The sequence below is a fragment of the Salmo salar genome, chromosome 10 (assembly GCF_965601325.2).
Source record: "Salmo salar chromosome 10, fSalSal1, whole genome shotgun sequence".
In the NCBI taxonomy this organism is placed as follows: Eukaryota; Metazoa; Chordata; class Actinopteri; order Salmoniformes; family Salmonidae; genus Salmo; species Salmo salar.
This window is the reverse complement of record NC_138300.1, coordinates 50546340-50572097: the sequence shown is the minus strand read 5'-3', so window position 1 is coordinate 50572097 and position 25758 is coordinate 50546340. Positions and strand designations below refer to the sequence as shown.

The window sequence follows — 25758 nt, the reverse complement described above, 5'->3', positions numbered from 1 at the left end:
GGAAGAAGCATTGTCGTGCCCTCTTCATGACTGTGTTTGTGTGTGTGGACCATGACAATTCCTTAGTGATGTGGACACTGACGAACTTGAAGCTCTCGACCTGTCCGCTACAGCCCTGTCTATGTGGATGGGGGCGTGCTTGGCCCTCCGTTTCCTGTAGTCCATTTCTCATGAACTGTATGTAACACATACATTTGTGTGTTTCTGTCTGCAGTGGACACTCCTGACCCCTATGTGGAGCTGTTCATCCCAACTTCCCCCGAGAGCAGGAAACGAACGCGCCACATAGACAACGACATCAACCCTGAATGGAACGAAACCTTTGACTTCATACTAGACCCAAACCAGGAGAACTTTCTAGAGGTGAACAAAAAGTCTAGTAAAATCAAAACAGTCAAATGTAACTCATTTTATGTCAGGCCCAGTCCACTACAGTACAATGGTTACCTGAAGCTTGTTTGTTGGTGCTTTACTACTCAATCAGATAACATTAATGGATGCCAATTACGTGATGGATGAGAAACTTGGGACTGCGTCGTACAACATCTCTAAAATGTTGAAAACTGGTCAGACGGAGACGGTGCCTTTTCTTATCGGCAAAGTAAGTTCTCTATATTTTATGTCTGTAGTAACTACATTAACCTACAGCAGAAAGTGTGTCTGAAATACATTCACTCTCACCAGACTGTAGTTGTCTGTTGAGTGATGACTTATCTATGAGAGTTTTTCCTCTCTTCTCATCTTTTTTCTCTTCCTGAATATCCCTCTTTTTTCTTTGTTTCCCTCTATCTATTCACTCCCCCCTCTCTTCCTTACTGTAGCCTACCCACCTGCATCTCTCCCCCTTCTCTCCTCTCATCACCCTCCTCCTCTCATCCCTCCTCCCTCTGCTTGTGGATGTTGTATTCTATCCCAGGGTGTTTTGCAGTTGACATATTAATCAATGTTTTCTCTTCAACAATAACCACAGCGTCTTTGTGTTGTTTTTACAGGCAACCAATGTGTACTTAGAGATGGCCCTGGAGGTCTGGTAGGTACACTTTCATTAATTCTCCTCTCCTCTCCTCTCCTCTCCTCTCCTCTCCTCTCCTCTCCTCTCCTCTCCTCTCCTCTCCTCTCCTCTCCTCTCCTCTCCTCTCCTCTCCTCTCCTCTCCTCTCCTCTCCTCCTCTCCTCTCCTCTCCTCTCCTCGTGTCTGTCTGTCTGTCTGTCTGTCTGTCTGTCTGTCTGTCTGTCTGTCTGTCTGTCTGTCTGTCTGTCTGTCTGTCTGTCTGTCTGTCTGTCTGTCTGTCTGTCTGTCTGTCTGTCAGGAAGCCTGTCTGGTTTACAGATGCTATCTTAAACACTGTGGCTTCTCTGGTTCACCTGAAGGCCTCTCTCAAAGTCAAATTGCTTTATTGGCATCTCGCTCTCTCTCCATGTAAAAAAATAAGCACACAGCCAGATAATAACCCTTCAAACTGTAGCACTGGGTGGAACAATACTTTATACTCAGGTTAAACAAAACACAGGAATTCACATCAAGCTATTTAACCCACACCAGAATGATAAGTACATTTCTTTCTACTTTTAAAGACTGTAACTGTTTTCAGTAAACACATGGCTTGGATTTACTGTACTGTTGCATCACAAAGGGCTGTTGCTTCAGATGAAGGGGAGGATAAGTTTGGCATGTTTTGGAGGTAGGACATCAGAGGTCTTGGCTGGGTTTGTCTCAGGAGGTCTGTCTCAGACCAGACCATCTTGGAGCGAGGCTTTTATTCAAAGTGACTTACAGTCATGCGTACATAGAAACCTACAGTACATAAAATCAATCACCATGGCTGACCAAGAGGTCTACTACATGTCTGTTTCCATATGGGAAAATATTTGATGTTTTAAAGCTGTTGTTGATATGTAATTACACAACTGTATTTGTATTAATTATGGATGCTGCCAAAGCAGCAGCTACTCTTCCTGGGGTCCAGCAAAATTAAGGCAGTTTATACAATTCTAAAAACATTACAACACATTCACAGATTTCACAACACACTGTGTGCCCTCAGGCCCCTACTCCACCACTACCACATATCTACAGTACTAAATCCGTGTGTGTGTGTGTGTGTGTGTGTGTGTGTGTGTGTGTGTGTGTGTGTGTGTGTGTGTGTGTGTGTGTGTGTGTGTGTGTGTGTGTGTGTGTGTGTGTGTGTGTGTGTGTGTGTGTGTGTGTGGCGTGCGTGCGTGTGTCTGTGCCAATGTTTGTGTTGCTTCACAGTCCCCGCTGTTCCATAAGGTGTTTTTTAAATCAAATTTTACTGCTTGTGTCAGTTACTTGATGTGGATTAGAGTTCCATGTAGTCATGGCTCTATGTAGTACTTTGTGACTCCCATAGTCTGTTCTGGACTTGGGGACTGTGAAGAGACCTCTTGTGGCATGTCTTGTGGGGTATGCATGGGTGTCTGAGCTGTGTGCCTGTAGTTTAGACAGACAGCTCAGTGCATTCAGCATGTCAATACCTCTCATAAATAAAAGTAGTGATGAAGTCAACCTCTCTTCCACTTTCAGCCAGGAGAGATTGACATGCATATTATTAATATTAGCTCTCTGTGTACATCCAAGGGCCAGCCGTGCTGTCCTGTTCTGAAACAATTACAATTTTCCTAAGTCCTTTTTTGTGGCACCTGACCACACGACTGAACAGTAGTCAAGGTGCGACAAAACTAGGGCCTGTAGGACCTGCCTTGTTGATAGTGTTGTTAAGAAGGCGGAGCATCGCTTTATTATAGACAAACTTCTCCCCATCTTAGCTATTACTGCATCAATAGTTTTGACCATGACAGTTTACAATCTAGGGTTACTCCAAGCAGTTTAGTCATTTCAATTTCCTCATTATTTATTACAAGATTTAGTTGAGGTTTAACGTTTAGTGAGTGTTTTGATCCAAATACAATGCTTTTAGTTTTAGAACTATTTAGGGCTAACTTATTCCTTGCCACCCACTCTGAAACTAAGTGCAGCTCTTTGTTGAGTGTTGCTGTCATTTCAGTCGCTGTAGTAGCTGACGTGTATAGTGTTGAGTCATCCGCATACATAGACACTCTGGCTTTATTCAAAGTCAGTGTCATGTTGTTAGTAAACATTTTAACAAGCAAGGGGCCTAAACAGCTACCCTGGGGAATTCCTGATTTTATCTGGATTATATTTGAGAGGCTTCCATTAAAGAACACACTCTGTGATCTGTTAGACAAGTATCTGTTTATCCACATTATAGCAGGGGGTGTAAAGTCATAACACATATGTTTTTCCAGCAGCAGACTATGATGGATAATGTAAAAAGCTGCACTGAAGTCTAACAATACAGCCCCCACAATCATTGTATCATCAATTTCTCTCAGCCAAGCACTTGTGCAAGTGCTTGTTGAGTGACCTTCCCTATAAGCATGCTGAAATTCTGTTGTCAATTTGTTTACTGTGAAATAGTGTTGTATCTGGTCAAACACCATTTTTTCCCAGAAATGTACTAAGGGTTGGTAACAGGCTGATTGGTCGGCTATTTGAGCCTAAAGGGGGCTTTACTATTCTTGGGTAGTGGAATGACTTTTGCTTCCCTCCAGGCCTGAGGGCACACACTTTCTAGTAGACTTAAATTGAAGATGTGGCAAATAGGAGTGGCAATATCGTCTGCTATTATCCTAATTTTCCATCCAGATTGGCAGACCCCGGTGGCTTGTCATTGTTGATAGACAACAATACTTATTTCACCTCTTCCACACTGACTTTACGGAATTCAAAAGTACAATTCTTGTCTTTCATAATTTGGTCAGATATACTTTGATGTGTAGTGTAAGCGTGTGTTGCTGGCATGTCATCCCTAAGTTTGCTTATCTCACCATTAAAAAGTCATCAAAGTAGTTGGCAATATCAGTGGGCTTTGTGATGAATGAGCCATCTCATTCAATGAATGAAGGAGCCGAGTTGTCTTTTTTCCACAAAATTTCATATCAGGTGCCCCAAAGGCTTTTTACTGTCATTCTTTATATAATTTATCTTTGTTTCATAGTGTAGTTTATTTTTATTTAGTTTAGTGACATGATTTCTTAATTTTCAGTACATTTGCCAATCAGTTGGCCTGCCAGACTTAATTGCCATACCTGATGCCTCGTCCCTCTCAACCATACATTTTTTCAATTCCTCATCAATCCAAGGGGATTTAACAGTTTTTACAGTTATTTTCTTAATGGGTACAGGCTTATTAGTAACGGGAATAAGTAGTTTCATAAATGCGTCAAGTGCAGCGTCTGGTTGCTCGTCATTACACACCACAACACCATCATTAAGTTTGCTGATGACACAACAGTGGTAGGCCTGATCACCGACAATGACGAGACAGCCTACAGGGAGGAGGTCAGAGACCTGGCCGGGTGGTGCCAGAATAACAACTTATCCCTCAATGTAACCAAGACTAAGGAGATGATTGTGTGACTACAGGAAAAGGAGCACCGAGCACATCCCCATTCTCATCGACGGGGCTGTAGTGGAGCAGGTTGAGTGCTTCAAGTTCCTTGGTGTCCACATCAACAACAAACTAGAATGGTCCAAACACACCCAGACAGTCGTGAAGAGGGCACGTCAAAGCCTATTCCCCCCCAGGAAACTAAAAAGATTTGGCAGGGGTCCTGATATCCTCAAAAGGTTCTACAGCTGCAACATCGAGAGCATCCTGACTGGTTGCATCACTGCCTGGTACGACAATTGCTCGGCCTCCGACCGCAAGGCACTTCAGAGGGTAGTGCGTACAGCCCCGTACATCACTGGGGCAAAGCTGCCTGCCATCCAGGACCTCTACACCAGGCGGTGTCAGAGGAAGGTCCTAAAAATTCTCATACCACAGCCACCCCAGTCATAGACTGTTCTCTCTACTACTGCATGGCAAGCGGTACCGGAGTGCCAAGTCTAGGACAAAAAGGCTTCTCAACAGTTTTTACCCCCAAGCCATAAGACTCCTGAATAGATAACCAAATGGTTACCCAGACTATTTGCATTGTGTGCCACCCCCCACCCCTCTTTTACGCTGCTGCTACTCTCTGTTTATCTTATATGCATAGTCACCTTAACTATACATTCATGTACATACTACCTAAATTGGCCCGACCAACCAGTGCTCCCGCACATTGGCTAACCGGGCTATCTGCATTGTGTCCCACCACCCGCCAACCCCTCTTTTTACGCTTCTGCTTCTCTCTGTTCATCATATATGCATAGTCACTTTAACGATATCTACATGTACATACTACCTCAATAAGCCTGACTAACAGGTGTCTGTATATTGCCTTGCTACTCTTTTTACAAATGTCTTTTTACTGTTGTTTTATTTCTTTACTTAAACACACACACACACACACACACACACATACTTTTTTTCCGCACCATTGGTTAGAGCCTGTAAGTAAGCATTTCACTGTAAGGTCTACACCTGTTGTATTCGGCGCACGTGGCAAATAAACTTTGATTTGATTTGATTTGAAAACGTATTATATGTCCTCTTATACACAATATTAGGACCAGCCTTTGGAACTTTGGTTTTCCTAGATATGGCTATTATATTGTGATCACTGCATCCTATGGATTTGGATACTGCTTTAAAGCAAATATCTGCAGCGTTAGTAAAGATGTGATCAATACATGTTGATAATTTAATTCCTGTGCTGTTTGTAACTACCCTGGTATGTTGATTGACAACCTGATCCAGGTTGCAGGCACTGGTTACAGTTTGGGCAGCTTGATGATAGCCAGTCAATATTTAAATCACCCAGAAAATATACTTCTCTGTTGATATCACCTACATTATCAAGCATTTCACACATATTATCCAGATACTGATTGTTAGCACTTGGTGGTCTATAGCAGCTTCCCACAAGAATGGGCTTTAGGTGAGGCAGATTAACCTGTAGCCATATTACTTCAACAGTATTTGACATTAGATTGTCTCTAAACTTTACAGGAATGTGGTTCTGAATATAGACCTCAACACCGCCTCTGTTGGCATTTCTGTCTTTTCGGTTGATGTTATAACCATGTATTGCTACCACTGTATCCTCAAAGGTATTATCTAAATGAGTTTCAGAGATAGTCAGAATACGAATGTCATCTGTTACACGCAAGTTATTGACTTCATGGACCTTGTTTCTTAGGCTACATATGTTAATATGGGATATTTTTAAGCACTTTTCTGGGTTGCTTGATTGTTTTTAATGCTTTACTGGGAAGCTTATCAGATGCAGACTTACTCATGTTATTTACATTGGATCTGCAGGGTGAGCTGTATAAAGTGGTCTTCCTACTATTGCACACCGCCTCATTGCCAACAGTGTAACTCTGGTTTATAGGCTCATGATTACTGCTTACAATAGCTGTAGGATAAACAGATGTATTTGGTGCAATTAGGGGTACATATATTAAATTACTTACATTGTGTTTGCCAATGTCCCTAAGATCATGTACATTTGATGCAGCATTATGACAACTCATTGTCACAATGGTTGGGGTTAACTGATCTGGTCTTGGATCATTTACCAGTCATTGTTTCAACTGTGAATATGTTTTGTGCGCTTTTGTTTATGGTTATTACTGTAGGTCTCCTAAACTAATCTTACTGCATTTCACTCAACAGCACACATCTGAAAATCTCTGACCCCATTTTTTTTTTGTATTTTGTTTTGTATTTTACCCCCTTTTTCTCCCAAATGTCGATATTGTCTAATTGCTGCAACTCCCTATCGGGCTCAGGAGGCGAAGGTTGTGTCATGCGTCCTCTGAAACATGACCCGCCAAACCACTCTTCTAAACACCTGCCTGGATATCAGAACAGCGATTACTCACCTTGAATTTGATGATTTTTCTTCAACGAGTCCAACGCGAAGGATATACTGCTTTCTCGGGAACAGGCCCAAATCCCCATCATTTGTGTGAAGAAAAGAAAGAGAAAAAAGGGTCAGAGGTCTGGCTGCCTTCTGAGAATTTGTAGGCGAGTGAGTAAACCTCCACTACCATCCGAACTATTGGCGAACGTGCAATCATTGGAAAACAAAATGGATGATCTACGATCAGGACTATCCTACCAACGGGACATAAAATCTGTAATATCTTATGTTTCACGAGTCGGATAATATAGAGCTGGCAGGATTTTCCATGCATCGGCAGGACAAAGAAGCTATGTCTGGTAAGACGAGGGGCAGGGATGTGTGTCTATTTGTCAATACCAGCTGGTGCGCAAAGTCTAATATTAAAGAACTTTCAAGGTATTGCTCGCCTGAAGTAGAGTACCTTATGATAAGCTGTAGGCCACACTATCGACCAAGAGAGTTCTCATCTATATTATTCCTAGCCATCTATTTACCACCACAAATCGATACTGCCACTAAGACCGCACTCAACGAGCTGTAAAAGGCCATAAGCAAACAAGAAAATGCTCATCCAGAAGCGGCGCTCCAAGTGGCCAGGGACTTTAATGCAGGCAAACTTAAATCCGTTTTACCTCATTTCTACCTGCAGGAAACATCCCCATCGAGCTAAAGGCTAGAGCTGCCTCTTACAATGTGCAGGACACTAGTCCGGACGCTTACAAGAAATCCCACAACGCTCTCAGACAAACCATTAAACAGGCAAAGCGTCAATACAGGATTAAGATTGATTCCTACTACACAGGCTCTGACGATCGTCGGATGTGGAAGGGCTTCAAAACTATTACCGACTACAAAGGGAAACCCAGCCGCAAGCTGCCCAGTGATGCGAGCCTACCAGACGAGCTAAATGCCTTTTATGCTCGCTTCGAGGCAAGCAGCACTGAAGCATGCATGAGAGCACCAGCTGTTCCGAACAACTGTGTGATAACGCTCTCGGTAGCCGATGTGAGCAAGACCTTTAAACAGGTCAACATTCACAAGGCCGCGGGATCAGACGTATTACCAGGACGTGTACTCAAAGCATGCGCGGACCAACTGACAAGTGTCTTCACTGACATTTTCAACCACTCCCTGACCAAGTCTCTAATACCTACATGTTTCAAGCAGACCACCATAGTCCCTGTGCCCAAAGGAAGCGAAGGTAACCTGCCTAAATGATTAGCCATGAAGTGCTTTGAAAGGCTGGTCATGGCTCAAATCAACAGCATCATCCCGGATACCCTAGACCCACTCCAATTTACATACTGCCACAACAGATCCACAGATGATGCAATCTCAATCGCACTCCACACTGCCCTTTCCCACCTGGACAAAAGGAACACCTATGTGAGAATACTGTGCATTGACTACAGCTCAGCGTTCAACACCTTAGTGCCCACAAAGCTCATCACTAAGCTAAGGACCCTGGCATTAAATACCTCCCTCTGCAACTGGATCCTGTACTTCATGACGGGCCGCACCCAGGTGGTAAGGGTAAGCAACAACACATCTGCCACGCTGATCCTCAACACTGGGGCCCCTCAGGGGTGCGTGCTTAGTCCCCTCCTGTACTCCCTGTTCACCCACGACCGCATGGCCAAACACGTCACCAGCACTATAATTAAGTTTGCTGACGACACAACAGTGGTAGGCCTGATCACCGACAACGATGAGACAGCCTATAGGGAGGAGGTCAGAGAGTGCCAGGACAACAACTTCTCCCTCAATGTGAGCAAGACAAAGGAGCTCATCGTGGACTACAGTAAAAGGTGGGCTGAACAGGCCCCCATTAACATCGACGGGGCTCTAGTGTAGCGGGTTGAGAGTTTCAAGTTCCTTGGTGTCCACATCACCAACAAACTAACATGGTCCAAACACACCAAGAGAGTCGTGAAGAGGGCACGACAACCCCCTCAGGAGACTGAAAAGATTTGACATGGGTCCCCAGATTCGGAAAAAGTTCTACAGCTGCATAGGGCTGGGCGGTATACCGTATTTTACTATATACCGGTATCCAAAAGTTCACCCAAGTGTTTTGATCTAAATCGCAATTGCAACATTTGGTTAAAAATAAGGCCTAGTATTTTTGCCCATATCGTGGCAGTGTGGAAATGAGCTCAAAGGAGTGCAGGAAATGCAGAAATTGATGGAAATGCAGAAAATTATTTTGAATTGAACTGTGTAAAACAATCCGAATGGAGAAAGACCCATTGAAATAATGTATAATATATGTGTTGCCAACCTAGGGTCACACACTATTCACAAAGCAAATTTTGAACTTTTATTAATCAAAAACATAAAACACCGTCATACCGTCAAAATAAAAATAAAAATGCCATGATATGATATTTTTCATTCCATATCGCCCAGCCCTACAGCTGCACCATCGAGGGCATCCTGATCGGTTTATATGATATTTTGGCCATATCGCCCATCCCTACAGCTGCACCATCGAGGGCATCCTGACCGGTTGATATGATATTTTGGCCATATTGCCCAGCCCTACAGCTGCACCATCGAGGGCATCCTGACCGGTTGATATGATATTGTGGCCATATCGCCCAGCCCTACAGCTGCACCATCGAGGGCATCCTGACCGGTTGCATCACCTCCTGGTATAGCAACTGCTCAGCATCTGACCGTAAGGTGCTACATAGGGTAGTGCGTGTAGCCCAGTACATCACTGGGGCAAAGCGGAGCACCAAGTCTAGGACCAAAAGGCTCCTTAACAGCTTCTACCCCCAAGCCATAAGACTGCTGAACAATTAATCAAATGCCACCCAGACTTTTTACATTGATACCCCCCCTCCATTTGTTTTTACACTGCTGTGACTCGCTGTTTATTATCTATGCGTAGTCACTTTACCCCTACCTACATGTACAAAATTACCTCGTTATTGTTATTTTATTGTGTTACTTTTTTTATAATTTTATTTACTTTAGTTTATTTGGTAAATACTTTCTTAACTCTTTCTTGAACTGCATTGTTGGTTAAGGGCTTGTAAGAATGTCATGGTAAGGTCTACACCTTGGTTTTGGTGCATGTGACAAATAACGATTGATTTGATTTGACAGTCAACTTTCTCGCTCCTCCCACAACTTCCGGACTTTATAGCATTCCGAGAAAGCATTGATAATTGAGTCATTGTTAGAGTTACACTTAAGACACTACGCTGCCGTTGTGCTGTAGAATTTGTGAATTGTATCACTTGTATAATACATTCTATACATTAGTTTATGCTGGATTAAGCGTACATTTTCATTAACTGTCATTTCATTAGTTATGCTCCAACTTTCCCTCCTTCTTGTTCCAACATCAGTTATTTTTAAGTCTTGGTTCGAATAGTTTATGTTTTTTCTAAGAGATTGTCAGTTGGATATGTTCTCTTCCCAATCATATGAATGTCATTTTCTGACTCAAAATAAGATTCCCTCAAGGTTGCTCTGATGTCCAAAAGATTTCAAATGTACATTTTGTGATATGTAACTTTAAGTTGCATGTATTTGAAACAACCTATGTTGGTCAGTCAGAAATTACTTTTTAATTCTGTCATGTAAATAAATGCATTTCCTGTTACCAAGTAATTTATGTTTTCTATGCATTTAGTTTTCCATGTGGACCAATTTATTAGTGAATTCTGAAAGCTATCCAAGTATTTTTCCATAAGGTTGTGTTTTTAGGAAGTAATATTGGTTCTTGTAGAATATCTTTCATTTTCTTCCATATTTGTATAGTGTTCTTAACTATGAAGTTGTTCATGTTCTTAGCTCTATCCTTTGAAAATAGATACATCAAAATATTCTGGGGATGAGCATGAGCATCTTCAATATGTTCCCATTGTTCCTCTCTAGTGCATTTAACTATATGTCGCAAGTAAAAGCCCTGAGTAGCAAGTTGATACAATTCCAAGTCTGGAAGGTTAAAACCACCCTCAGACTCAGGAAGGTTAAAATCCACCCTCAGACTCAGGAAGGTTAAAACCACCCTCAGACTCAGGAAGGTTAAAACCACCCTCAGACTCAGGAAGGTTAAAACTACACTCAGACTCAGGAAGGTTAAAACCACCCTCAGACTCAGGAAGGTTAAAACCACCCTCAGACTCAGGAAGGTTAAAACCACCCTCAGACTTAGGAAGATGTAAAACTTTAATTTCAATTTCTAAATCATATTTAACTTTTGCCGAGTATGAGATTATCATTCCCCTAATGTACGCCTTAAAGGCATTACAAATTATATCAGAGGTCAGCTCTTCTCTGTCCTCTATGTCAACATTTGTAATGGTAAAGGTTTTTATTTTTTCAATTACATATTATAACATTTCAGGTCCAGAAGATGAGCTCTGTTCATTCTCCAAACTCTGTTGCTAAGTGAATTTTCTATTGGTGTAATTAAACATGATATCAGAGAATGATCAGATATCACTATATTAAACATTTTTTAATCCAGTAAATTGTTGAATGCATTTTTTGAAATATACATTTAGTCAATTCTTGAATAGCTTTTCTTACTTTGAGAAAAAAAGGAATAATCTTTTGTACTTGTGATATTTGAACAACAATCGAAATTGATAATAGATTATTCCATTTGTCAGATATGATTCTTCAAGAATATTTATTTGATAAACATGTCTTGCTTATGATACCAATATGCAGGGTTATAGCAAATATTTTTTTATAACCAAACCAAGATAGACCACAGCCTGTCATTTCCAATGGGAACAGATGAGTCATAGTGGGCAGAACAAGCAAGGTGGGCAGAGCCAAGCATGAGCTACTTAGATCCTATTGGCCCGTTCTATCATACATCTTTACATAATAACTAGGCAAGTCAGTTAAGAACAAATTCTTATTTACAATGATGGCATAGGAACAGTGGGTTAACTGCCTTGTTTGGGGGAAGAGCAACAGATTTGTACCTTGTCAGCTCAGGGATTCAATCTAGCAACCTTTCGGTTACTAGCCCAACACTCTAACCACTAGGCTACCTGCCGCCCCAACATCTCCATATTTCCATTAGGGAAAGCCCACTCTGTGAAATGCGTATGTGCAATAACTCAATTCACCTTTGCACTCCTTAACAACGCAATTTTTATATTTATACATCCAGTGAAATATCTCTGTCATTGTTTTATCTGTTGTGTGTCTTTGTCTACAGTACTAACTTGGACCTGCGGTTCAGCCTGGCCCTGTGTGACAAGGAGAAACTGTTCAGACAGGCCCGCAGAGAGAAGGTGACGTTGGGCATCAAGAAGCTGCTAGACATGGAGAAGCCTCGCTTCCTCCCCAGCACCCCTCAGGAGGTGGGCATGCCCGAGTACTGTGGGCCCAGGCTCCAAGAGCGGCCTATGTCCAGCCACAGTCATTTTTAAAAAATAATTTAGAATGTTGGTCTTAGATTCAAATGCAGTGTTTGACATGTAATACCTCATTTATTAGGGTGCATTGCAGGTTTAATGCGTCATAGAATGGTAACCACTCCAAAACGGCATGGCAATATAATAGACATGGGCTAAATAAAACATATATTGCCATAGAAAGTGGGCTTACCCTGCAGCATTGCTTAGCATAGTAGTCAAGTTTGTAGACAAGAGCTGATATTAGCAAACAACACCCTTTTTTACATGCTGTATATACACATGCACCACATTCACACATTTAGACCTATTAGTATTCCAACATGTGATCACTTTGTCGTTGCTAACTTCCTCTTAGACCGAGAGCTCTCAGGGCCTGTTCAGCTTCTGAGTTCTGCATTCCTCCCCTGGTTGGACTGGGCTGTGTTTCTGTGACTGGTTTTGGCCTTGTGTTCCTGGTTGTAGTGTGTACCCTCACCTCTGGCCAGCTACTGTAGGCCCTTCCTGCCTGCCTGTGTCCTCACATGGTCCGGAAGCTACCAGCCATGATGAGATAATAACCCACCAAATAACAGTACTGCTGCAGAGCTGCTGAGCTGCCACACTGCATTCCCACTGGGGCTAGTAAATACTACTGTCTAGAACAGGGGAGGCCATTCAATGTGGCCTGTGGGAGGTTTGAGTGAAAAAACAAAGTAAAAAAAAACACTCCAGGCTCCGGAACGTCTAAAACTATTTATACTGAACAAAAATATAAATGCAACATGCAGCAATTTCAAAAATGTTACTGTGTTACAGTTCGTAAATCAGTCAATTGAAATGAATTAATTAGGCCCTAATTGATGGATTTCACATGACTGGGTAGGGGCACAGCCAGGGTGAGAGGGCATAGGCCAACAACTCACACTGTCTCACACACACCATACACTGCCTTTAAAACACATGCTGTGGTGTATTACAGACTCAATCAGTCAATACACTGTCTCACACACACTATGATGAATCCTGTGCAGTTGTTGTGTCAGCGTGGTCTGAATATTTGTTGGAATTGTCTGAATATTTGTTGGAATTGTCTACGGATATGACTGTGGCTCTAGTTCAGAGAAGCCAGTGCAGAGTTGGAAAGATGCCCAGAAAATGCAGTACATGGAGGTAGAGTGATACAATAACAATCATCTACTGTAGACAGAATGAGGGAAATAACATAAGGAAGTAGGGGTTTCTGACAGTTCTGCTATGAATCTCAAGGAGTCATGTTATGACAGGGTATACATTTTTTTGTATAATCCATTCCTATCTCTTCCTGCATGTGTCTGTCTGTGCAGGTGCCGGTGATAGCCATAGTGGGTTCAGGGGGAGGCTTCAGGGCCATGGTGGGGTTCTCTGGGGTGATGAAGGCCCTGTATGAGTCTGGGGTCCTGGACTGTGCCACCTATATCGCTGGCCTCTCTGGATCCACCTGGTCAGTCATCTTTTCATCTGTTTATACCATGCTCTCTTCCACAAACCCTCCCTCCCATTCCTCTCCTCCCTCCCACTCCTCCCTCCCTTTCACTCCTCTCCACTCCTCCATGGGGCGGGCAGGTAACCTAGTGGTTAGAGAATTGGACTAATAACCGAAAGGTTGTAAGATCGAATCCCCGAGCTAACAAGGTAAAAGTCTGTTGTTCTGCCCCTGAACAAGGCAGTTAACCCACTGTTCCTAGGCCATCATTGAAAATAAGAATTTGTTCTTAACTGACTTGCTAAGATAAAATAAAGAAAACATCTCCCTCCCACTTTTCTCCTCCTACAGTATCTACCTCTGCATCAATGTTTTCCCAGTGTTTTTATGTAGTGATCTCCATGTTTGTTTTTCTGCATCACTATCTTTCTCCCTCCCTCTATCTCCCTCCCTCTGTCTCCCTCCCTCTGTCTCCCTCCCCCTATCTCCCTCCCTCCCTCCCACCTTCACTCACTCTCTCCCTCCCTCTTCCTCCTCTCCCTCTTCCTCCTCTACCTCTCCCTCCCTCTACCTATCCCTCCCTCTATCTCCTCTACCTCTCACTCCCTCTTCCTCTCCCTCCCTCTACCTCTCCCTCCCGCTATCTCTCCCTCTCTCTATCTCTCTCTCCCTCTCTCTTTCTTTCCATCTCTCTCCCTCCCTCTTCCTCCTCTACCTCTCCCTCCCTCTACCTCTCCCTCCCTCTATCTCTCCCTCCCTCTATCTCTCTCTCCCTCTCTCTCTCTCTCCCTCATCTCTCTCTCTCTCCCTCCCTCTCTCTCGCACCCTCTCTCTCCCTCTATCGCTCCCTCCTTCTCTCTCTCTCTCCCTCTATCGCTCCCTCCCTCTCTTTCCCTCCTTCCCTCTACCTCTCCCTCCCTCTATCTCTCCCTCCCTCCCTCTATCTCTCTCTCCCTCATCTCTCTCTCCCTCCCTCTCTCTCGCTCTCTCTCTCTCCCTCTATCGCTCCCTCCCTCTATCTTTCCCTCCCTCTACCTCTCCCCCCTCTATCTCTCCCTCCTTCTATCTCTCCCTCACTATCTCCCTCCCTCCCTCCCTCCCTCCCCTCCCAGGTACATGTCAACCCTGTTCTCCCACCCAGAGTTCCCCTCTAAGGGGCCTAAGGAGATCAATGCAGAGCTGATGAAGAGTGTGAGCAGTAACCCTCTAAGACTGCTGCTGCCCCAGCACATCACCAACTACATCCAGGCTCTGTGGAGCAAGAAGGCCAACGGACAGCCCGTCACCTTCACAGACATCTTCGGCATGCTCATCGGAGAGACACTCATTCCTGCGGTGAGAGGACCGCAGACATCTGTTTTCATTGTTTCTCTCTCTCCGTCTTCAAGAGGCCCTGACTCCAAAAGTGTTTCTCTGTTTTCATCAGAGAATGGACACAAAGCTGAGTGAGTTGCATGAGAAGGTAAACGAGGCCCAGTGTCCCCTTCCTCTGTTCACCTGTCTGCACGTCAAACCGGACGTATCCGAGCTCATGTTTGCAGGTCAGTGAGTGTGTATGCGTTATGTGTGTGTATTACAGTAGATCACAAGCCCAGTGTGGCTCCAAGGCTCCCCTCAGTTGTTCAACAAAGCGTAGCATTTCTGTGAGGAGTTCATGCACGTAGTGTGGTTGTGTGTTCGCAGTGCTGGTCACGTAGTTTGAATGGATGGTCCAAGTTCTGAATGAGCCTATTTGGGCTGTGTGTGTGTGTGTGTGTGTGTGTGTGTGTGTGTGTGTGTGTGTGTGTGTGTGTGTGTGTGTGTGTGTGTGTGTGTGTGTGTGTGTGTGTGTGTGTGTGTGTGTGTGTGTGTGTGTGTGTGTGTGTGGGCTCTAGTAGAATGAGTATGTGTATTCAGTTTTGCATAATATGTCACCAGAGATCCTATCTCCCACATTCAAATTTCCGTACACTACATTTCCTTGTAGCATCACTAATTTACCACAGTCATATATATATATATATAGAGAGAGAGTTGGGCCAATGTGGTTTCTGTCTGAACGTTCCGATAGCTCCACTTTCTCCTCCGTAGCCATTGCAAAGTGATAATTGACGCTTCCGCATTGCGCTGTTTATTTCGAAAAGTTTTCTAAACCAATGAAGATGTCCAGTGTAAGCAGATATGCAATTGTTGACACCACAACACCGTACAGACTTGGATACACATTATAATCAATTAAATAAGTTGTTCTGCTTGTTGACAGCAGGTTCATTTCAGAGGGAACTGTCGGAGGTTCTGTCCTATTGTTCCATCACCAACAGTTGGAGGAGAAAGGAGCTAACATGGCGTCTGTTCTAAAAACTGGCCCAACTCTCTCAATGAATGTCTCTGGTTTACCACCAACTGATGTGTCATGGTGGGCTGATATCCAAATGGGGCTTTCAGATATTAGACAGCATTGAATAGTCCTCCATTAATGTTTCATACATCTACTGTGCCTGTTCCTAGGCTGTGCATATTTTTATTTAATCTTTAGTTAACTAGGCAAGTCAGTTAAGAACAAATTCTTAATTTCAATGGCAGCTTGACTTTTGGGAACTGTGACCCATAACTTGGCCTGTAGTGTATTATTTTCAGGACGCTAAGACCCAGATGCAGACACAGGAGGCGGATAGTACGAGTCTCAGAGTTTATTACAGAACATGGGGCAGGCAATCGGTAGGTCAAGGCAGGCAAAGGGTCAAAATCCAAATCAGAGTCAGGCAGGTGCAGGACGGCAGGCAAGTTCAGGATAAGGACAGGCAGAAAGGTCAGAACTGGGAAGACTAGAAAACAAAAACTAGAATACAGGAAACACGGGAACTCGCTGGTAGGACTTGAAGGGACAAGACAAACTGGCAACAGACAAACAGAAAATTCAGGTATAAATATACAGGAGATAAATGGGAGACACCTAGTGGGTGGTGGAGACAAGCACAAGACAGGTGAAACAGATCAGGGTGTGACAATTTTGCAGATGAACTGGAATAGAATTTTGCTTCAGTTAGTCAGGTACTCGTTTTATCTGTAAATCCCCCATCTTTTAACACTGGTGTGACAAGGAAATACCTTCACACCCATTCTAGAGAAAGGCTAAAATAATGCCAGCTGACACAGTGGTAACCTTATCCTCCTTACTCCACTTCCAAGAATAGGCTGAAAGGTGATTGTTGTTCTGAGGTACTCAAACATGTAATGTATGAAACAGTGTGTTGTGTTGTGCCTAATAGTAAATATATGTCAAATCAAATCAAATTGTATTGGTCGCATACACATATTTAGTAGATGTTATAGTGGCGAGTAGTGAAATGCTTGTGTTCCTAGCTCCAACAGTGCAGTAATATCTAACAATTCACAACAATACACAAATCTAAAAGTAAAATAATGGAATTAAGAAATATATAAATATTAGGACGGGCAATGTCAGAGTGGCATTGACTAACACACAGTAGAATAGAATACAGTATATACATATGAGATGAGTAAATCCGTATGTAAACATTACTAAAGTATGTGTGCATGTTGATGTGTCACTAAAGTAGTCATGTAGGGTCTACCTGGACTTGTACTGTTACTGTAAACCTGGATTGCCCTCTTTCCATCACATACACATATAAATGCATATTTACTGCAGATTTGTGAAAGGGCGTACACATTTTCCCAATGACATTGTACTTACCGTGTGCTCTCCTAATGAAAGCGTTAGTTAGTGACATACATACACTGTTTGGATTTTGATTCATGGATGCTGTTGTTTTTTTCACAGACTGGGTGGAGTTCAGCCCATATGAGATTGGAATGGCAAAGTACGGAACGTTCATGACCCCTGACCTTTTTGGAAGCAAATTCTTCATGGGAACCGCTGTGAAGCGGTATGAGGAGAACCCACTACATTTCCTTATGGGTAGGAAAACACTCACACAGAATATCCCTGGCACTTCCTCATGGCACTTACTCAAGATAAGCTGTCAAACACGATATTCATGATTCATTACATTATATTGATGTGGCTTCTCTCTCTAGGGGTGTGGGGCAGTGCCTTCTCCATTCTCTTCAACAGAGTTCTGGGGGTGAAAGACACAGTCGGGGGGAGCACCATGGAGGAAGAGCTTGGTAAGAAACCACACACACTTCCCTTTTAACTCCAATCCTAACCCCAACCTCTTGTCTGAACCCTGACCCCAATGAAGTCATGCATCCCGTGTAGATATAGTACCAAATCCTGGTCTCCTCCACAGTAATACAGCACGTATACCCAGGGCTGTAAGTGTGACCAATCTCTAAAGTGCGACCAATACAATGAATTAATGCCACATGGGGCCTCATTCTGGCGTACTTGGAGATTCTAGGATTTGAGTGTGTAACAAATGATTGGGAATTATCAAACTGTCGCATGCAACATATATACGTAAAGATGTTTCATTGATAAATCAGAGCCATACTATATTTCTGCTCTGGTAAACAAGTGTTACAATCCCGCCTGAAAAACACCCTCCATTCACCTTTTATAATAACAAGAACGCCCTCATTTTCTGTATGATTTGGAGATGTTTGAACTGGGCCATGACAGTTTCTAAGAAAGCACAAGGGCAGCAAATTTGATCACATTTCTGTAGAGATGTGGGCAGAATGTTTCAATCTTTTGTAGTGACTATAGCCTATAGTGTGTGCCAAACACTGGTCGTGCATTCTGCAAGATTGATTGTCTATCGAACAATTTAAAAGTGAATCCTACCTACAGCCTAATAAACCAGTCACGTCAGAAAAGGAGAGACTTGTCGTTTAATATGATTATAATTTAGGCATATATAATAAAAGAAAAATAAATATATTTGGCAACATGCTGCTATGCGATCTTCTTACGAACGGCAAGTGGATCTGTTTTATCAATAGGCCTACCTTTTAATGTTTTTATTAGCCTCATTTTACATTCATAAATCATGTCGTGGGCCGTTCTATAAAACTACTTGCGCATCGATGTCGTTTACACTTTGTTCGGTCATGTTACCTCATTGGCTAGCTAGCTAACAACCTGGTAACTTTACCTGCATATCCTAACATTTGGAGGCACAGAAAGAAAGGTACAGGATCATAGCAATTAATGAATGACAGATGACGTGCACTTGACGCTCTTAAAAAGATTCAATGTAATGCATCTCAATAGGAAAATAGTGCTTTTACATGATGTAGAAACATAACATTCCACAAATAACATTTTAATTTCAATGACAGGTATTTGTATCAACACTTTTTATAATAAACACATGTATTTACATGGTTACATACTGTATTAGTTTCTTGGGCACAACATACACTATACAACAGTACTGTATGTGGACACCCCTTCAAATTAGTGGATTCGGCTATTTCAGCCACACCCTTCGCTGACAGATGTATAAAATCGAGCACACAGCCTTGCAATCTCCATACACAAACATTGACAGTGGAATGGCCTTTCTGAAGAGCTCATTGACTTTCAACGTGGCACCATCATAGGATTCCACCTTTCCAACAAGTCAGTTTGTCAAATTTCTGCCCTGCTACAGCTGCACCAGTCAACTGTAAGTGCTGTTATTGTGAAGTAGAAACGTCTAGGAGCAAAAACAGCTCAACCGTGAAGTGGTAGGTCACACAAGCTCACAGAACGGGACCACCAAGCTCTCAAGTGCGTTACGCGTAAAAATCGTCTGTCGTCGGTTGCAACACTCACTACCAAGTCAAACTTCCTCTGGAAGCAACGTCAGCGCATGAACTGTTCATCAGGAGCTTCATGAAATGGGTTTCCATGGCCGAGCAGCTGCGCACAAGCCTATATCACCAAATGTGTCAGTTGGAGTGGTGTAAAGCTCGCGCCATTGGACTCTGGAGCAGTGGAAAAACGTTCTATGGAATGATGAATCACGCTTCACCATCTGGCAGTCCGACGGACTAATCTGGGTTTTGCGGATGCCAGGAAAAAGCTACCTGCCCCAATGCATAGTGCAAACTGTAAAGTTTGATGGAGGAGGAATAATCATCTGGGGCTGTTGTTCATGGTTTGGGCTAGGCCCCTTAGTTCCATTGAAGGGAGATCTTAACACTACAGCATACAATCAATCAATCAATCAATCAAATGTATTTATAAAGCCCTTTTCACATCAGCCTATGTCACAAAGTGCTATACAGAAACCCAGCCTAAAACCCCAAACAGCAAGCAATGCATATGTAGAAGCACGGTGGCTAGGAAAAACTCCCTAGAAAGCCAGGAACCTAGGAAGAAACCAGGCTCTGAGGGGTGGCCAGTCCTCTTCTGGCAGTGCCGGGTTGAGATTACAACAGTACATGTCCAAGATGTTCAAACGTTCATAGATGACCAGCAGGGTCAAATAATAATAATAATCACAGTGGTTGTAGAGTGTGCAACAGGTCAGCACCTCGGGAGTAAATGTCAGTTGGCTTTTCATAGCCGAGCGTTCAGAGTTAGAGACAGCAGGTGCGGTAGAGAGAGAGAGTCGAAAACAGCAGGTCCGGGACAAGGTAGCACGTCTGGTGAACAGGTCAGGGTTCCATAGCCGCAGGCAGAACAATTGAAACTGGAGCAGCAGCACGACCTGGGGGACTGGGGACAGCAAGGAGTCATCAGGCCAGGTATTCCTGAGGCAAGGTCCCAGGGCCTAGGTCCTCCGGTATGGGAGGGAGAGAGAGAGAATTAGAGGGAGCATACTTAAATTCACACAGGACACCGGATAAGACAGAACAAATACTCCAGATATAACAGACTGACCCTAGCTCCCGACACATAAACTATTGCAGTATAAATACTGGAGGCTGAGACGGGAGGGGCCCCGTGGCCCCGTCCGAATATACCCCCGGACAGAGCCAACCAGGCAGGATATAACCCCACCCACTTTGCCAAAGCACAGACCCCACACCACTAGAGGGATTTCTTCAAACCACCAACTTACTACCCTGAGACAAGGCTGAGTATAGCCCACGAAGATCTCCCCCACATCACGAACCCAGGGGGGGCGCCAACCCGGACAGGAAGATCACGCCAGTGACTCAACCTACTCAAGTGACACCCCCCTCCTAGGGTTGGCATGGAAGAGCACCAGTAAGCCAGTGACTCAGCCCCCGTAATAGGGTTAGAGAGAGGGGAATAGGCCAGGCAGAGACAGCAAGAGCGATTCGTCGCTCCAGTGCCTTTCCGTTCACCTTCACACCCCTGGGCCAGACTACACTTAATCATAGGACCTACTGAAGTGATGAGTCTTCAATAAAGACTTAAAGGTCGAGACCGAGTATGTGTCTCTCACATGGATAGGTAGACCATTCCATAAAAATGTAGCTCTATAGGAGAAAGCCCTGACTCCAGCTGTTTGCTTAGAAATTCTAGGGACAATAAGGAGGCCTGCGTCTTCTGACCGTAGCGTATGTGTAGGTATGTACGGCAGGACCACATCGGAGAGATAGGTAGGTTAGCAGTAAAACCTGGAAATCAGCCTTAGCCTTAACAGGAAGCCAGTGTAGAGGGGCTAGCACTGGAGCAATATGATCACATTTTTGGGTTCTAGTCAAGATTCTAGCAGTCGTGTTTAGCACTAACTGAAGTGTATTTAGTGCTTTATCCGGGTAGTCGGTGTTAGGTTCTAATTATCAAAGAACTCGATGAACACTATGAAAGCTTAAACCAAGTGTATTCTTCCCAAAGGATCGAACAGCGGAATCGACAAAAGCATGTTTACAATAGTGGTGGTAAATGTATCCCACTTTGGGTGGAGTCTTCTCCTTCTCGCTAAACATTGTATCTTTATTGCAAGTCAGGAAACTAAGTGATACGGGCAATAAATGGTTCCACTTCCCTTAACGTGACCTGATATGACCTCGACCCCCTTATCCACGGTTCTCTCCCCTTATCAGAGATAAGGAGATACTCTGAATGCTCGGCTATGAAAAGCCAACTGACATTTACTTCGGAGGTGCTGACCTGTTGCACCCTCTACAACCGCTGTGATTATTATTATCTGACCCTGCTGGTCATCTATGAACATCTTGGCCAAGTTCTGTTATAATCTCCACTCGGCACAACCAGAAGAGGACTGGCCACCCCTCATAGCCTGGTTCCTCTCTAGGTTTCTTCCTAGGTTCCGGCCTTTCTATGGAGTTTTTCCTAGCCACCGTGCTTCTACATATGCATTGCTTGCTGTTTGGGGTTTTAGGCTGGGTTTCTGTAGAGCACTTTGTGACATCAGCTGATGTAAAAAGGGCTTTATAAATACATTTGATATTTTTGATTGATCAATACTGCCACATGCAATCGTTTTTCCTGCACTCAGCACATACCAAGCTTAATTGCACCCACCATGACCTTCCTACAGATAACCATTAACTCCTGGCATTTACCCTCGACTATGGCACCCCTCATGTCTCTAGCATAACTAATGATTAATATTATTTAACGTTTAGAAATCTGAACCCATCACCGGAAAGTAGAGCATTGCAGTAGTCTAATCTAGAAGTGACAAAAGCATGGATTAACTTTTCTGCATCATTTTTGGACAGAAAGTTTCAGATTTTTGCAATTTGACTTAGATGGAAAAAAAGCTGTCCTTGAAATAGTCTTGATATGTTTGTAAATAGAGAGATCAGGGTCCAGAGTAACACCGAGGTCCTTCACAGTTTTATTTGAGACGACTGTACAACCATCAAGATGAACTGCGTGTACTCCGCCCAAGGTAGAACATCCACCCATACCCTGGCCGATCCTGACAGTAACACCTCAAGAACCTGCCTACCTCCTGATCAGGGAGGTAGGCAGGTTCCTCCACCTGCCCATTAGCTTGAGACTGACCGGGACCCACAGGTGTTCCATGAATGCCTTCCATACACGTGAGGTGAACTGTAGGCCACAGTCTGACACAATATCCTCCGGGATCCTGTAGTGCCGGAAGACGAGTGCCAACACGGTTTGCATGGCCGACGGAAGCCCAGGCAGAGGAAGGAGGCGACAAGCTTTGGAAAACCGGTCCACAACGACGAGAATGGTGGTGTTCCCCTGGGAGGGGGGAAGGTCAGTGACAAAGTCCACCGAGAGGTGAGACCATGGTTGTTGTGGAACCGGCCAGGGAAGGAGCTTACCATAAGGGAGGTGTCTGGGTGTCTTTGACTGAGCACAGATGGAGCAGGAAGAGACATAAATCTGAATGTCCCTAGCCAAGGTGGGCCACCAGTACTTCTCTGTTAGGCAGGCGATGGTACGGCCAATCCCAGGATGAACTGGCACAGGCGCCGTGTGCGCCCAGGAAAGGAAGCGGTCCAGTACACCTGTGGGCACGTAGGCATGATTCTCCGGACACTGTGCAAGTGCGGGTTCCGTACGCAGGGCCTACCGTATGTCCACGTCCCACACCACTGGCGCGATGATGCGGAATAGAGGGATGATGGGGGTCTCCTCTCCCTGCCTCTCTTCTGCGTCATAGAGGCGGGACAGGGTGTCCGCCTTCACATTCTTCAAGCCTGGCCTATAGGAAATTGTGAATTGGAACCTGGCAAAAAATAGAGCCCACCTGGCCTGTCTCGGGTTTAGCCTCTTCGCTGCCCTGATGTACTCCAGTTTGCGGTGGTGCGTACACACCAGGAAAGGGTGTTTGGAACCCTCCAGCCAGTGCCTCCATGCCTTCAGAGCCTTCTTGACCGCCAAGAGTTCCTGGTCCCCTACATCGTAGTTCCTCTAGGCGGGGCTCAGCTGCTTGGAGTAGAAAGCGCAGAGCCGCAGATTTGGAGGGGTCCGGTGCACTGGGATAACACTGCCCCAACTCCTACTTCGGAGGCATTATTTGTTGCAATTGAAAATGTAATAAAATGGTGTTCTGATAGTCCAGGATTATAAGGAAAAATATTAAGATCCACAATATTTATTCCATGGGACAAAACTAGGTCCAGAGTATGACTGTGGCAGTGAGTAGGTCCGGAGACATGTTGGACAAAACCCACTGAGTTGATGATGGCTCCGAAAGCCTTTTGGAGTGGGTCTGTGGACTTTTCCATGTGAATATTAAAGTCACCAAAAAAATATATATATTATCTGCCATGACTACAAGGTCCGATAGTAATTCAGGGAACTCAGTGAGGAACGCTATGTACAGATCAGGAGGCCTGTAAACAGTAGCTATAAAAAGTGATTGTGTAGGCTGCATAGATTTCATGACTAGAAGCTCAAAAGATGAAAACGCAGTCATTTTGATTTGGTAAATTGAAATTTGCCATCGTAAATGTTAGTAACATCTCCGCCTTTGCGGGATGCTGGGGATATGGTCACTAGTGTAACCAGGAGAGGTCTCATTTAACACAGTAAATTCATCTTGCTTAAGCCATGTTTCAGTCAGGCCAATCACATCAAGATTATGATCAGTGATTAGTTCATTGACTATAACTGCCTTGGAAGTGAGGGATCAAACACTAAGTAGTCCTATTTTGAGATGTGAGGTATCACAATCTCTTTCAATAATAACAGGAATGGAGGACGTCTTTATTCCAGTGAGATTGCTAAGGCGAACACCGCCATGTTTAGTTTTGCCCAATCTAGATTGAGGCACGGACACGGTCTCAATGGGGATAGCTGAGCTGACTACACTGACTGTGCAAGTGGCAGACTCCACTAAGCTGGCAGGCTGGCTATCCACCTGCTGCCTGACCTGCATCTCATTGTGGAGCTAGAGGAGTTAGAGCCCTGTTTATGTTCATAGGGCTCCCGAGTGGCGCAGTGGGCTAAGGCACTGCATCTCAGTGCTAGAGGTTTCTCTACAGACCCTGGTTCAACTCCAGGCCGTGATTGGGAGTCCCATAGGGCGGTGCACAATTGGCCCAGCGTCATTAGGGCTTGGGCCGGGGTAGGCCATCATTGTAAATAAGAATTTTTTTTTAACTGATTTGCCTAGTTGGAAATCCTTCCCAGATGAGTTGATTCTGTTATAGCAGCAACGGGGGGACAAACGCCATATTAATTCCCATGATTTTGGAATGAGATGTTCGATGAGCAGGTGTCCACATACTTGTGGTAATGTAGTGTATGCTTCAGAAGTACCTAGAATTCATATAGGTTATATTTTCTGGTGCACCTAACTTTTTAAAGTTGGGAGCACTACTGCTACCATTGAACATTTTTAATTAAGAGCCCTGCGTACATCTTTCTAGTATCTACTTACAGTGCAGCTCATACAGCATTGTCCCAGTGACTGATACCTGGAGGCACTTATTGTGCTAATCTCAAAGGCTTAGTTCCAATTTGATGTGTTAGCCCACAGTCCCCATTCCGATGTGTCGTGTCTGCTCTGCACAACGCAGGCCAACTGCACCTCCCATTGTAGTCTGTTTCCTATTACGCAGCTTTATGTGACACGCGAGTGACAGCTGTACCTGATGCCAACTCACATCACACCCGTCAATCGGTTCCCAAAATAACTTTCTCCTGGGGTTTCTCAGATGAGGGTGTGATTCCCTTCAATGGAAACAAAGATTATGTTCAGCTTCCTGTCACTATTTATAAAGGCTTATGAAGATGTTTGGTTAATGGGCTGTTGAGGTTTGATTTTACCTTTTAACACACCAATACACACACACCGGTAATTCACCAACACACACACACATACCGGTAATTCACCAACACCCACACCTACACAACAATACAGTACATACCAGCTTGCAAGTGCAGTGACTACACATATACTCCTACACACATTCCAAGAACAGACTGATTTATGTTATACGCAGATTGTTTTATTGTGTTTGTTATGTAAGCCATTAGTTTATAAAAAGGTAGGGCCTAAACAATTGAAAGCTAATTGGACAGCCTAATATAAGTGACACCGGTTAGGCCATGATAAGCTCTACGTTTTTGAGATGGTGACTGAAGACTTGGATGTCAGTGAAAGTGTGATTGAGGAAGATGTCCTTGTCTCTTCCCACAGAACAGATAAAACCTCAACACATCGTGGGGGAGGAGAGTATGGACAATGACGAGGAGCCTCGGAAAGGTGAGGACTAC

The 25758-nt window shown here is 44.0% G+C and overlaps 1 protein-coding gene across 1 annotated transcript in view; it reads left to right on the top strand.

The window, feature by feature from the left end:
• The window catches only part of pla2g4ab (phospholipase A2, group IVAb (cytosolic, calcium-dependent)), a 47909-nt gene that overhangs the window by 8946 nt on the left and 13205 nt on the right, over positions 1-25758 (top strand). Inside the window, exons 4-13 of the mRNA XM_014123555.3 lie at positions 215-363; positions 485-601; positions 993-1030; positions 12076-12220; positions 13600-13736; positions 14831-15053; positions 15145-15259; positions 17503-17640; positions 17760-17849; positions 25682-25747. Of these exons, the coding sequence (XP_013979030.1) occupies positions 215-363; positions 485-601; positions 993-1030; positions 12076-12220; positions 13600-13736; positions 14831-15053; positions 15145-15259; positions 17503-17640; positions 17760-17849; positions 25682-25747 (1218 nt within the window). The remainder of the gene's footprint in view (positions 1-214; positions 364-484; positions 602-992; positions 1031-12075; positions 12221-13599; positions 13737-14830; positions 15054-15144; positions 15260-17502; positions 17641-17759; positions 17850-25681; positions 25748-25758) is intronic.